Here is a 14,285-nt window from a genome sequence, read left to right as displayed (position 1 = left end):
AGATTTATACAGCATGTGCATTTAAGTAGTTTAAGAATTGTATTTTTCCCCACATAATACAACAAATGTGCATTATATTTTATTAATAAAAAATAAAAATATGCAATAAAATATAATAAAAAAGATAATATGCATTATTTAATTTGATTATTTATTCAAATAATACCACAAAAGAATATTCAGTCACTCTGATTATTCTAAAATCTATATTTTTATATAATGTTTGTATAAACATTTATTGGGGGCTTAAATGGGTAATAATAATTGCATATTTCAAATAAAATAAAATACTTATGTTAAAGGATTTATTATTAATAGTGAAATAAATTAAATATTTAATTTTAATGCATTATATTTGGTTAATATGTGCATATGTACATATGTGTGTCTTGTGTATGAAAGTGTGTTATCTAAGGGGCTCACTGGCAAGCAATTTAAAAGGAAACAGGGTGTCTTAAGGCTTAAGGGCAAAGACCCAGGCTGCGTGCTGGCAGATACTGTTGATCCAGAGGAGGTGAAATGAGAGAGAGAGACGAAGGGGGGAGGTGGAAGGAGAGGGGGGAGGAGAACCAAATGGAGGAACAGGGAGGGTTGAGCAAATGTGAGAAAGAGAGAGAGCGTGCGCACACACCCCTTTCTGCGCTCTCAGCGGACAGACTCATCCTCACATGGTTGGAGTGAGTGTGTTGTGGAGTTCTGACAGACGAGAAACACAGAGACACACAGGATTACAGCCAGCACTTGGAGGAGACATTACCTGTAGGAACTGAGCTAGGAGACATCCAAAGTGCTGATGTTAGGATACTTTACTGAGGAAACCATAACGGACCTAAGATCTACCCCATAGGTATGTCACACTGCAAATTGTATTTTCATGCTTATTTCCTGCCTTTCAGGGATGCCTTTGCAGTTGGACATTGGTGTCTTGTCTGTTGAGTCCCTTTTGCCTGTGCTTTAGTGGACGGTTGACAGTGATGAATGACACAATACTAGGTTAATAAGGTTTACTTGCCATAGAGCCTGTCTCATGCTGGACAATCAATATTCAGTGTGTTTGTGGGGTTTGTTTTCGGACAAATGGTTTTGTGGTTGTAAAGCCCCCTATCCACACTCACAGAAATATTTCATCCAAAATTTAAGATTTATGTAATTTTATTACATGACAAATTCCCATTTATATTTTTTTCATAATTTTAACACAAATCTACCAAATAATCTTTATGCTATTTATTTTCATAAGGATAATAAAACCTATTTATTTTAAATGCATAATCCTCAGGTTTACGTAATTAGTTCATGTAAAACTTAATTATTCTAAATTAATAATAAAAAGTGTATTTATTTAAAATACACTAAGTTTATTGTATAAATTGCATAATAATTAAGAGAACTAAATCAGGGTAACTAAAAAAGATAAATAACATTTATTTGAATCATGTTTAATGTATGCTTATATACTAAACCAAATTAAACAATGCATCACATTGAATTAGACCAACTGGAAAATTCCAGATTTATTTATATTTGTCTTTGATACAAAACTCTGGATTGAGCCAAGTTAACATCAGCCAACATTTAGGAAACCATCCATATGAACCCACTTACACAGCCACACTCGAACATCACATGACTGCTTGGACACCCTAAAAAATAAATAAATAAAAAATAAAACTGTACTCCGAGATCCATTTTCAGTCCAGTCCATTTTCAGTCCAGTCCATTTTCAGTCCAGTGTCTGTACTTTCGGGGAAAGCTTGGTTGAGTCCAGGTCCATCAGGATTTTTTGGTACACCTCAAATGTACACTTCAGGCTTTTAGGGTAGTTCAAATTGAGCGCGTAGATCAGGCCATATAACATAACGCATGCATGAGTGACACTCTGCAGGTTGTGGAGAACCTCCACACCTTCCAGCACAACACGGACATCAGTGAAGCGTCCATCACCTTGACCATGATCCTCTGATTGTACTTTGTAGATGCCCATGGTCTTTCCTGCCATGTCTTCCTCTGCCTCTCTGGATTCAATGTCCTGGAATGTATAAACACACACTTATAATATTACACACACACGCATGCACGTACACATACATACATCTTTTCATTAAAGCACACAGCATATATGCATTCATGAGAACGGAATGGATGCAAGTTCAGGATAATGACCTTAAGACCTGATCACCCCCTAAAAGCCTGGAAAAATAAAAGTCACAAGGCTGTGGATAATAAGTTAACAACAACACAATGCATTTTTATCTCCAGTTGTGCAATTTCCTATTAATGTAACAACAACTATATAATATCTGAAAATTATCCAAGTATTAGTCTTGTTCTCACTTGATTGTGGGTCAACCCTTCACTTGGGGTGAGGTTTTCTGTTTTAGAACGGAGGGATTTCCGGGGAGACTGCAGAGATTTTTCTTCCAATGAAGCCGTTAACCTGCCACAAAAAAATGCAGTTAAAAAAAGTTAACTAAAAATGGAGACCCTTCTCATGAATGCTGTGCACCTTTCTGCCAATGTAACAATTTATAATCTGACAATCAAGTCAGGATGAGTGTAGTATGTCCATCAAGCTGAAACTTAAAGGGATAGTTCACCCAAAAATAAAATTTTTACTCACCCTCGTGTTGTTCCAAATCCATATCAGCTCTGTTTATCTTCAGAACACAAATCAAGATAAAAACATAGTTAATGTAGTCCATGTGACATGGGTCACTCAATTTGAACATGATAAAGCAACAAGAATACTTTTTGGCTGAAAAAATTATAAAAATAAAGACTTTATGTTTGTGGTCTTTAAATGTGCATTTTCAGTGATGTCTATGGGAGGATCAGAAAGCTCTCGGATTAAATCCAAAATATCTAAATTTGTGTTCCAAAGATGAATGGAGGTGATACGGGTTTAGAACAACACGAAGGTGAGTAATTGATGACAAACTTTTCATTTTTGGGTGAACTATCCCTTTAAGAGTTCCATCCTGATGAAGCGGTTTCTTCCAATGAAATTACTCTAATAAACCGCAGTTGCACCATGAAGTCACTTACTGCTATAAAGCTCCTATCATTACATAAAACGATAGTTTACTCCACATCCACTAGCCCCAACAGTAAAAAGATCCATGCTGTTAATTGTACTGCTTTATTTACCTTTTGGCTTCACTGACAGCCTCGGATCCTCCACTACCTTTTGAGAGAGAGAGAGAGAGAGAGAGAGAGAGAGAGAGAGAGAGAGAGAGAGAGAGAGAGAGAGAGAGAGAGAGAGAGAGAGAGAGAGAGAGAGAGAGAGAGAGAGAGAGAGAGAGAGAGAGAGAGAGAGAGAGAGAGAGAGAGAGAGAGAGAGAGAGAGAGAGAGAGAGAGAGAGAGAGAGAGAGAGAGAGAGAGAGAGAGAGAGAGAGAGAGAGAGAGAGAGAGAGAGAGAAATAATTATCTCCTTGTTTTTCTGTATAGACAGCAACCATAATTATACTAAAAGGTGTGCTAATGGATGAAGACAGAAATTACAATATTTTGTAAACTATATTTTAAAGAAAAATAAAAGAATCCACCAAAATCTAATTTTACATATTTTTAAAATCTATGTTACACCTGTAAGATAACAATTAAATACAAAAGAAAGAAAGGAGAAGGACCGTACAGTGGGGGACAACAGTGAAAGAGCAGGAGGGAGAGAAAAAGAGACTAAGAGGAGAGTAGGGTGGAGACTGAGGTAGGGAGAGGGCAAATGAAATGGAAAACAGCTGATTAGTCCTTTACTAAAATGTCCACATACTTGCCATATCTTCAGAGACGACAAAAAGGCTTCCTTTTGCGCGATGTTCTCAAGGCGCTTGAGTTCGTAAGCAGACAGTCCAGAACATGCATCCTGGTGATACAAGGCACTTCTTAATAAACATTTCCAAAATCATATCAATGCAGTAAAATCATTTCAGTTTCATGAGCACTAGGAAATGTCTGTGTCATCACCTTGTTGTTTAGGCGAGGATTGTTGTTTCTGGCGGAGAAGGGGCATGTGGGTGCCAGAACCCGGACAACTTCATCTTCAGGTTCCTCTGGACCAAGCGGATTTAATTCCCTCAGAGTGACAGCTCTACCACCATTTACCTTGCATGATTTTTTTTATTCAAAACAACCCAATGGACTCAATGTTGAAATACTGGTGGTCAATGTGTCCTCATGTCCATTCCATTCTCATGAACAATCCATATTATCTAGATGGAAAAATTACTGGCACACTATTCTGATACATACCACATATTCTTTAACAAGTGTGTCCAGGTCTTCATTGAGATAGATGCTCAGACAGCTCATCACACAATCTCGCCTCACATTGACATCTTCATTCTGTTAAAAGCCAACAGATTCAAAGACATTTCTCTTCTTGACCACACCAATCACCTTGTTTTACACTGCAAAAACTAACAATCTTATAAAGTTTATTTGTTATGGAAACTCATTTTCAGGCTCCTTAAAATAAGATGATCTTTCTATCAAGCAAGTAAACTCCCATTGATTTCAGTTAATTTTAATTGTTGTTTAATTTTATTATTCTTTATACAAGGCTTTACAGTATAAAATGCTAAAAGCAAGTTTCGATAACACTGATATTGTTTTATATAAATTAATAAATTTTTATGGAAGTGTTTTAAGATATTTTATACTACAAATTAGGTAAAAAAATCTTGGTAAAATTTTGTTTTTGCTAGGTACCTCAGTAAAGCTCACAAACGTCAGAAGTCAGAGAAAAAAACTGACATATGAGCTTCGCAAGCTTCACAGATGACACAAACCATATATTTATCAGATTAGACAAACACGTACATTATTCATCTGGGCCATTATGGCGCTGATCTTTCTTCCTGCAGCACCACCTTTGGCATTAAAAATCTCTATCAGTTTGCCAGAGTGACAGTCCAGTTCTCCAAGGAATTTGGAGGTCAGAGGTACAGTTGTCAGTCGCATAAATTCAAAGTTGATCTGTAAAAGACAACACATAGGATACTGATTTTAAATGTTTGTAAACATTGATAGAACAAATTACTACACTTCACACTTACCTCACAGATGTCAAAAAGTGCCGGCCATCTGTCTACAAACTCTGCAATTGCTGGCTCCTGAAGAACCTCCTGCCTCCTTGAAAAAGTATGCTGCATCATTTTCTTGATCTCAGCCTCATCTTTTTTCTTCTTTTTTACTTCTGTCAGTAAAGCCACTCTTTTTGCCTCCATACTCTCTCTTTTTTCACCACTGGGCATGCTTGGACAGAAATTAACTTCTGCCTTCCTGGGCTTTTTCACGTTAGCAGCAGGCTTCTCCTGTCCTCTTCGTTTATTCTTCAAAGAGTTGACTGTAACCTCAGGATGTCCAGCTCGGCTGAGAAGAAAAACATTTTAATAAATAGACTTCTATGACTCTGTTAAATTGTAATTTAATTTCTTTCACCACCTTGCACCAGCATAAATTGGTTAATGCAGAAGAAAGGGTGATTCGGATAGGATCAAAGCTGATTAAAACACACCTGAGTTTTGATCTGAAATATTAAGAACTTTTATATATATTTTGCCCAAAATAATCGCAGTCTTAGTTAACTCTTTCCAAACTTCAATAAATAACACGTATAACATGCGTCACGTTCTGAATAAAGCAGCATCAGATCACGGTGGTCTCGTGAGGTTCAATAGGTCATAATCCCAATTTATTCCTGAGAACGAAAATTTAATGATCTTTCAAGCCAGCGCGCTGTGTTTGTTTGTGGGCGTGCTGCGTGCTCTGCCGAGAGAGTTAGAGGGACAACCAAGCGGGACAACATTTGTTTTCAAAATGAGTTGGAAAGTGCAGCTTCCAAGCTTTATGCAGGTATGTCTCTCATGTATATCTCATGTATTCGTGGAGATTCCGCAGTTTTTTCTGACCAGTGTTCATGTCGCACGCGTCTCACATGGTAATAACAACGCCTCGTGGGCGGGATCGCATTAAAAATAATGAGCTCAGACTGAGAAACTGGACATAGTGTTGGCTTCACACTGATTACGTTATCAAACAATATTTGTTTTCAACATGCACTCGCTGCATTTAAAAGTAGACACGTCAAGCTTTCTGCAGATATATGTCTCATGTCTGTGTGTTTATTTTTCGCGGAGTTTCAGATCATTTTAGTGACGCTAAAACGGTTCACGAAGAGACAGAAAGAATGCGTACACTGTTTACTTTCCTTATTTTGCAAAAGCACACACTTTTGTTGTTATTGTAAGTGTACCTAAAAAAAGTAGACACTTAACAGATTGGATTGATGTATTGCTCTTATCTGTACGATAAAAACTGAAAGTGTAATTTAAGTTCTTTTCGGGGTTAATTTGATTAATTGATGCATTTTAAAGTTGTTTGGCTAAGCTTACTGAAGTTATGATTCTAACAGGCATCTGTATTCTCCGGTAAACCAATGTACGATAAAACCGTTTAAAAAAATCACAAACTACATAAAACTCACCATAAATGGATTAATATTATATACACTCGATGCTAAATAAAAAAAATAATTAGAACAGGAGCCATACAACAAAGGATGTTTCGGATTACTTACCAACATGTGTGTGACGGATTCCCACAATATCCCGAGGGCTTGTGTCCAGCGAAAGTGATGTCATTTCCTGTTTCCAAATTGATTTTTTTTCATAACTTTGATGAAAACCAATCACATAAACTTTAAATAACAGAATCTTGTTTGTTTTATAACTCTTATTATTCAAACAATGTTAGTATTTATTAACTAATTGCATTAAATAAACTGTATAATTGATTAAATCTTTTAGAGTATATTTACTTTTAATGTATAGATTTTAAAAATATTAGTTTTTAAATAAAGTTAAATAGATATAAATGCATAAAAACTAACTCTGCCATGAATCATTTCTGTGAGTGCAGACAGAAATGTTTGCAAGCCAAGGAGGAGGATCCGTCAGTGTATATTCTCTCACACATGTCGTCTTTGTGTGTGCCTGTGAATTTTCTCACCGGACGGAGTAAAACGCTTTCTATTTTTGCTCCTGTGCTGCAAATTGTCTAGTATTTTGAAGGAAACCTGAGTGTCTGTGCTTAAACTCTGAGTTTTTCTCTTTTTTTTTTGGTGTGAAATGCTTTACTGCCTTGTTAACTTCTACTGTGCTACCTCATGAATAATGTGCCTCATTTAAAAGTTTTACAGAGCAGCTCCAGGATCGTTCAGTGTGTATTTCTGTGTAGGAGTGTGTGGTCTGTTCTGTGGAATGTGATTCATTGTGATGAGAAGACTAAAAACGAAGCTGAACTCAAATTCTAAGGAAAGATACAAGGCAAAAGAGACAACAAAGTGAAAGAAAAACAAGAGAAGAGATAATATGTGGACACCTAAGCTAGAGGCTATCAGACTAAATAGAGATCATCAGACTAGGATGCAGTGGACTTTTAAGATTTTCACCAGTCTGTCTGGGTTCAGAGGGTCACCATTGTAGGTCTCAGCTGTTAGGAGTCAGACAGAGATGGCACATGGGGTGCAAGATTCCTCGGTCGCCTGAGGTCTCTCCATAGTCTAGTGTCTTTATGAATGAATTACCGAAGAGTGCGCTGTGGAGGAACTCAGACGGGCCAAACAAAGACTTCACTCTAGGAGCAAACAGTGCAAACAATAAACCACACTCTTCCCACACTGACTTCCCTCTCAGATGCGTTGGACAGAGACTACCTGTCTCCTTTAAGAGCTCATATCTGGACTTTATCATCTTGCTCCTGTCATATACTGTTTAATCTAGGGTTTAGACTCAATAAACACACTCCTTCCTTTAAACCGAGCTGTTATCACAAAGTCAGATTGATTTCCGAGTGCAGTGATTTGGTGGTGTAGATCAATGAGTAGCTGTATTAACACACAAAATACTGGAGATTCTTTGAGAATCGCAGACCTTGCTGTAGTTGCTGGTTATTCAAGTGAAATGGGGCATGTGTGTTCAGGCATGAATGCGTGTGGTTGAATTTTAAACACTTTATTGGTTTGATAAGATACTGCATGTGTAGTCTGTTTGTGTGTGTGTATAGATGAAGGCTAAGGAAGCCAATCATGTTGTTTTGCTTTGCTCTGTAAGTGTGTTAAGTGGAACTAAGTAACAGAATGGCTTCTCAGACCCTCCGGGCATTTCTTCCTTATTCTGCCCCACTGGAGTAGAGGGCATCAGGGTGAAACGTGGGGGGTAGAGAAGCTATATGTATGCGGGGGGTAGGAAATACAGCTTAAATGGGTCACAGCATGCTTAAAGTATACATTAACAAAGCTAATGACAGAGATTGTGGAGATAAAGAGACGAAGCTAAGGTTTTGTGAGCATTAAACGTGTTTGGATGAAAAAGTATATAGTTCCATTTCCAATATTTTTTCCTGAATGCGTTAAATTGATTAAATTTATGTTCGTTTAAGCAATTTAATCATGAAATAAACCTGAAAAAAACATCACAAAATTTCAGTCGATAAGTTATAATAATTTGATCGAATTTCAAACTTCCAGAATGATATAAACAAACTCTAATGCTGCATTCTTGTACGTACAATGAATTAATTATTGAGAATAGAGATTATGGTAGGGTTCTTTAGCACTTCTATGTCTTTCAGAGAGATTTATTCTAATGTATTTATCTCTTAACTTGTTACAGATACTCTAAAATAGTTTCATATTGTATGATCAAACACACACACTCATTGTTCTCACTGAAGGCTTCTAAATTGTTATAACCTAGAAACCAGAATGGCTCAAACAAGAAAATAATATAACCAGTATAGATTATCTGTGACATTTGTGTCCTCTTTAATCCCATCAGGAACAGCATGTCTTGTATGAGGTATTATAATCCTCATGTTTGATGTGCATGTGTGAGACCTGACAGATATTCCCCATTGTCTCCTGCTAATGGGTGTCCCTTAATGCAGCGTGTCCGCCATTCATTCAGCGTATCCTCCTCTTTCGATATTAGCACTTGACTGTGGTTGTTTAAGCGTAGACCCCTAGGAGGAGATGAAGAGGGGGTATTGAAATACAACAATGAATTGGAAACATACATTTGTGGCTTTGTTCCACAAAGTTTGTTCTCTCCTTGTGTTAGGTAAGCTTTTGCTATCTCTGTGGGGTTGAAATGTCTAAATATGTTGCAGAGAAATGGCAAACATTTATGGTGAGACTATATTTCCTCCAAGGTCACAATGTCTGAACTTTCACCTTTAACTTCTATTACAAGAAGGAGAATAAGGGGATGTTTTATAATAAATTTAACTGTAATTTGTTACAAGAACAGGCCTACGGTAAGGGTGTGTTAATGTATCTTTCTGACGTTCGTACATGTCATATCTTCACTAAATCCTGTCAAACCAGAAAAATGACATTTTTAACCCCAACGCAGAAAGACAAATTTACATGTGCACTGTTTTAGAAGTCGCTTTCCACAAGGAAGTGATTCCTGCTAAGTCGAAAGACAAACAATGTGTGGATATAGGAAGCAAGTGTGTCTAGAAAGGTGATTTGTGGGTGCACATAGTTGTGAATAGACTGTTAACATCAAGATCAAGCATCTCCAAGCCAAATTTATCAAACAAAATCAGAAACCGTTTTAGCATTTAAATTTACCTGTCACAACAAAGGCCTTGATCTTACACATTTTGGATCACTTTAATCTTCAAAAATCTTCCGACCACAAGCCTGTTTAGACGGGCCTCACAGCTGGAGGCAAACCACAGATTACTTGCTCATTCACCTAACAACTTCAGGCAGACGATTGACAAGAATAGTGTTGAAGAAATAGAGCCAGATAGAATAAGCAAGTGGTTGTTACATAATTAACCCTGTGAACCTTTTACAGTTGTTGAACCAAAAATGTACTTCTTTATTTCTATAGCACATTTAAAAATGTCAAATGCTTGCAAAGAAGTGTTGTATAAAGTAAATAATAGGCTGTTACTCATTATTTAATCTGGGGGTACCACAAGGCTCTGATTTGGCACCTATTTTTTTTTTTTTATTTTTTTTTTTGTTTTGGTGCTGCTTTCATACAACATAGGCTCATTCTGAAAACGTAGCCCATACATTTTTGGAGATCGCAAATTATGTAGCCAGAGCTACGTATGGCTGCATTACATCTTTAAAATGGACGCTACGAGGCAGTATGATGCCGTTCCTTTTCGCGGTTACCAACTGATTGCTTACCTCCGTATGGACGGCTTTCCTGCTCTTACTAGTTTGTCCGGTAGCTTGACATGTATGATGGCGTACTTGAGACGTAGAGTAGAGTTGACTGCGACAACGGGGTTCGAGTCCGGTGAAAAACAGTCCCAGAAAGCGGATAAGACAAAAACAAAAGCAAAAAAATTAAATAAACAAGTAAATAGCAGGTAAGAATGTGGTAAAATCTGAAAATGTGGTAAAAATCAGGGACTTTTCTTTTTCTGCATTGCTTTTTTAAACACTGGCTTTTTAAAACTACTGGGCCGTAGACCAGTACAGGTCTGTGGATCAGTTGGTACCGGGCTGCACAAGAAATCATTTATTATTTGCGTTTTATTCATTATCTGAGTCTGAACGAACTTTTATTTAGAATGACCGTATTTTCTCACTTATATCTCGGTCTCTTGAGCGGCCAAATTTAACTCACAAGCAGCAAAATAAGCAAGAAACTCATCTCTGAAACATTTCTTTGCTAAGAGGAAAAGGCCCATTAAAGGACCCACGAACTGCCAAGGGATGAATCCACAACCCATTTGTCAACAAATTAGCTGAATCCAACATGTCTGTGCAAGAAGATCAACTGCTGGAGATCGCAAATGACAGCGGCATTTTAGGGGGCTAGAGACTCTTTCTAGAGTTTGCGCAAGTTCATTATGGAGGTTCGTTCCAATGGAGGTGCGTGGCTTGCACGTGCAAGTAGCATGACACGCTCGTGCCTTCCAGACACGCCGAGTTGAATGAACAGCGGCCTCTAGTGGATTCGCAAAAACAAAAACTGCAACAAAACATATAGAGGTACGTAATCAGAATGAGCCTGGGTTGCTTTTATAGGATCTGTTATTTAGAATCTATCTATTGTTTTTAACTGTCTTAAATAGTTGTTTGCTCTTTCACAACAGGGCTTAAATAAGTATTATTATTATTTGTTTAATTAAACATTTTCACCCTAAAATTTAGTATGGTTTTACTTTCATACCATTTAGATTTTTTTCCTTATCATTTAAAATATTGCCAGCTGAAGTCTTTATTAACTTTTATTATAGTAGAAATAGTGGCTGGGATTGTCTTAAGAAATTCACCTTTATGTTGCATTTGCATTTTTAAGTGAGTTATCCCTTTAATGCGACTTAATCCAACTTGTTCCTGCCTCTATCTGTGACTAACCTCCTTTCAGGCAAAGTACAAAAGAGACTCCTCTGCAGCACGGGTCAAAGAGGGAGAAAAGATTGGCTCTCTCAGTATCCTCTACTGACCTGGAAGAGATCTGATCTCAGTCTGAAAGGAGCGACTGCCATTGCATGCTGGTCTATTTTACTTTCTAAATTAGTTCTCTTATAAGTAGAGACTCGAGTGTCTTCATTCTTGCCTTGTGGCATGCGGGTGCAGGTTTTGTTGAGCCTCTTCTGCTTGTTTGGCACAGAGGAGAGGTTGTGTGTGGGGATAAAAGCAGCCTCTTGCTTTCAGCAAAAGCTTTTTCTGTGATTCCAGCACTATGCAGCACAAATGCACAGGCTGTGAAGCTTCACTGTTTCTTTTACATACAGCAGGGTCAGAGGATTACAATAATATAAAGACATACCAACTTGCTGCCTGGGGCACCGTGGTCCCGTTCAAGACAGATTAGACTCTTGAACATCCTCCAGGCAGTTTAACATTAAAAATATCACAAGTGTTATAGTATTATATTTAAATACTATCGTAAATTATTTTTAAAAGTGGCTATATTCTGCTGCACAAACTTGTTTTCCCCATTGGGGTCCACTATTCAGTTCAATTCACCTTTATTTGTATAGCGCTTTTACAATGTAGATTGTGTCAAAGCAGCTTCACACAGAAGATTATAGTAAATTGAAACAGTGTTAGTTCAATTCTTAGTAATTAGTAACTATTCTTAGTAATTATTGAACCAATAATTGAGTCACAGTTTTTACTGTATATAGCACATCTAATGTTTGGTAAATGGCTGTAGAAAATAAACAGCTGATTGTGACATACATGATCTTTACATACAGGGTACCACAAGGCTCTGTTTTGGGACCACATTTATTTTCTACATAGATGCGTCTTTGATAGGATCTGTTGTTTAGCATTGTAGTCTATTGTTATGCTAAAGATACTTATCTCTGTGTGCTAGAAATAAGGTGATAATACTGCTTTACTATCTTTTGATGTAAAAAAAAATACACCACATATATACACAGGGTTTCCGCAGGGTCTTACAAAGTCTTAAAATGTCTTAAATCCCAAAATCTAAATTTTAGGCCTTAAAAAGCCTTAAATTTACTGAAATGATGTGTTGTAGGTCTTAAATCTTTTTTAAACAAGTCTCAATTTTCCTTTGTTCATGTATTGCTACCCATTATGGCAAAAACCCATACAATCACCAACAATCTATCTCAATAAAACTTTTAACTTTTTATTTAAAAATGTAATTTTTAACTAATTTAAATTATATAACTAATATTGATTATAAATTATTATTATTATTATTATTAAATATATAACTATAAGTAGGATATTGTCTACTTATAAAATTTATAAAGTAAAGTCTACTTTTACAATTTGACACGCTAAAGCCACTGCAGAAATGTTCTAACCAACAGGCCCATGTCATATACAGTACAGATACTTAATAAATAACCTACTATAAATTAAAAACATTAGCCTATGCTATATATTTTTGTTTTCACAAGCTTTGGAGACGTAAATTCCACATTTAAATAATAGGTCACCTATAGCATCCGTCTGTTTTCAAAAGTTTTCAAAGTGCACTACAAAGGCAACGCAATTGTCAACATGAAGATCGCAAAAAAACTGAACTGTAACAATACTTTAAAAGCAAATTACACCATAAGAGAGATGACCTTAATGTTTTTTTTTTCCAATCATTCCAAGTTTAAATGTTGGAACGTTCTAAATGAATAGGGCATAGTGGGGATAACTGGGAATAGAATACAACAAGGAACTATGCTACTAACTACAGCTCTAGGAGGTGTAGCTGCAAGTGTAAAAGTTTGCGACGCTGTTTGCGAGTGTTCATTGGAACGATGGATTTGGGAAACACCAAATCAAAGAATTATGTTAGTAACGACAGAACTTGCGACCTTGATTGGCTTTTCAGAAACGCACCCCCGGATCGTTGTGCATAGATTTAGTTTATTATAGTTTTTAAAACATTTGTTCATTTTATGTTGGATAAAGTGGATGGATACAAGTAAAGCTTGCTTGTTTTTACACAGTAATTAAAATATTTTGCTAAGAAATATCTAAAATATTAAATTTTTTTATTATTATTTTATTATTGTATTATTAAATCTTTTTTTTTTTTGATAGGGCAAATAAAAATCTTTTCCATCTGGGCCATTTGAAAAATTCCTTAGCCTTTAGCCCCTTATAAGTCAAAAATTTCATTCATAATTGTCTTAAAAATGTCTTTAACCTTAACATGCAGAAACTCTGATGCACCTACTTTTGATGTATTTGAAATCATACGATCCTATCAATACAGACCCCTCTAATAAACTGCAGGATTTTGGCAGAATAAGCAACCATCTCATTAGCAGTCTGGTAAAGTGTGTTAACTGCTGACGCACTTTGATGAGACACCTTCTGTGGGACACGACAGCCTGCTGAGGGGGAGAAGGTGAGAGCTACAGAGTATATGGTTGGTTATGTGAGTGTGAGTGGTTTTTGGCCATGTATTAGTGTTATGTGTGTGTGTCTGTGTGTCAGATAGAGGGGGTTTTTAAAGGCCAGATTGGTCAGCAGTAAGTCTTGCTCTGAATTGAGCCTAAATAGTGTCTGGCACTGATGTGGTAATGGGGTATTGATTGGTAGTGGTTTGTACCATGGCGTGTGTATGTGTGTGCGGCTTAGAAACAGCTATATTGTGTTTGTGGTAAAGGTTGAGTGTCACTATCATGAGCAAACACACACAAAATAACATGATGAAGAGATAAGATTCATTGCCTTCCTCTCCCAGCAATGTCCCTGCAATGAGATACATTTAGTGTTGCTTTTATTTTATTTTATTTTACTTTATTTTATTTTATT

At 36.6% G+C, this 14,285-nt stretch overlaps 2 protein-coding genes across 3 annotated transcripts in view; one reads left to right on the top strand and one right to left on the bottom strand.

Moving 5' to 3' along the window:
- The first annotated feature begins 645 nt into the window (after nt 1-645).
- Nucleotides 646-14,285, top strand: part of tiam1a (TIAM Rac1 associated GEF 1a) — a 96,789-nt gene continuing 83,149 nt past the window's right edge. For both annotated transcript variants that reach the window (XM_056467580.1, XM_056467578.1), the window contains exon 1: nt 646-847. The gene's annotated coding sequence lies outside the window, so the exon portion shown is untranslated. The remainder of the gene's footprint in view (nt 848-14,285) is intronic.
- On the bottom strand, nt 1,709-5,307 carry LOC130236812 (uncharacterized). Its single transcript, XM_056467583.1, has 4 exons — nt 5,056-5,307; nt 4,820-4,975; nt 4,250-4,342; nt 1,709-2,029 (listed from the first exon to the last, which is right to left on the bottom strand). Exons 1-4 carry the CDS (start codon nt 5,251-5,253, stop codon nt 1,724-1,726), a joined length of 753 nt encoding a protein of 250 aa, XP_056323558.1. The 5' UTR covers nt 5,254-5,307; the 3' UTR covers nt 1,709-1,723.

The sequence above is a fragment of the Danio aesculapii genome, chromosome 10, assembly GCF_903798145.1.
Source record: "Danio aesculapii chromosome 10, fDanAes4.1, whole genome shotgun sequence".
Lineage (NCBI taxonomy): Eukaryota > Metazoa > Chordata > Actinopteri > Cypriniformes > Danionidae > Danio > Danio aesculapii.
This window is presented reverse-complemented; position numbering and strand designations above follow the sequence as displayed.

Coding starts and splice junctions, on each gene's coding strand:
- LOC130236812 (XM_056467583.1), bottom strand. CDS start 5,253: ATGCCCAGTGGTGAAAAAAGAGAGAGTATGGAGGCAAAAAGAGTGGCT. Junction 4,976..5,055: donor CACTTTTTGACATCTGTGAG/GTAAGTGTGAAG, acceptor TGTCTTTTACAG/ATCAACTTTGAATTTATGCG. Junction 2,030..4,249: donor CACTTGTTAAAGAATATGTG/GTATGTATCAGA, acceptor TATACATTCCAG/GACATTGAATCCAGAGAGGC.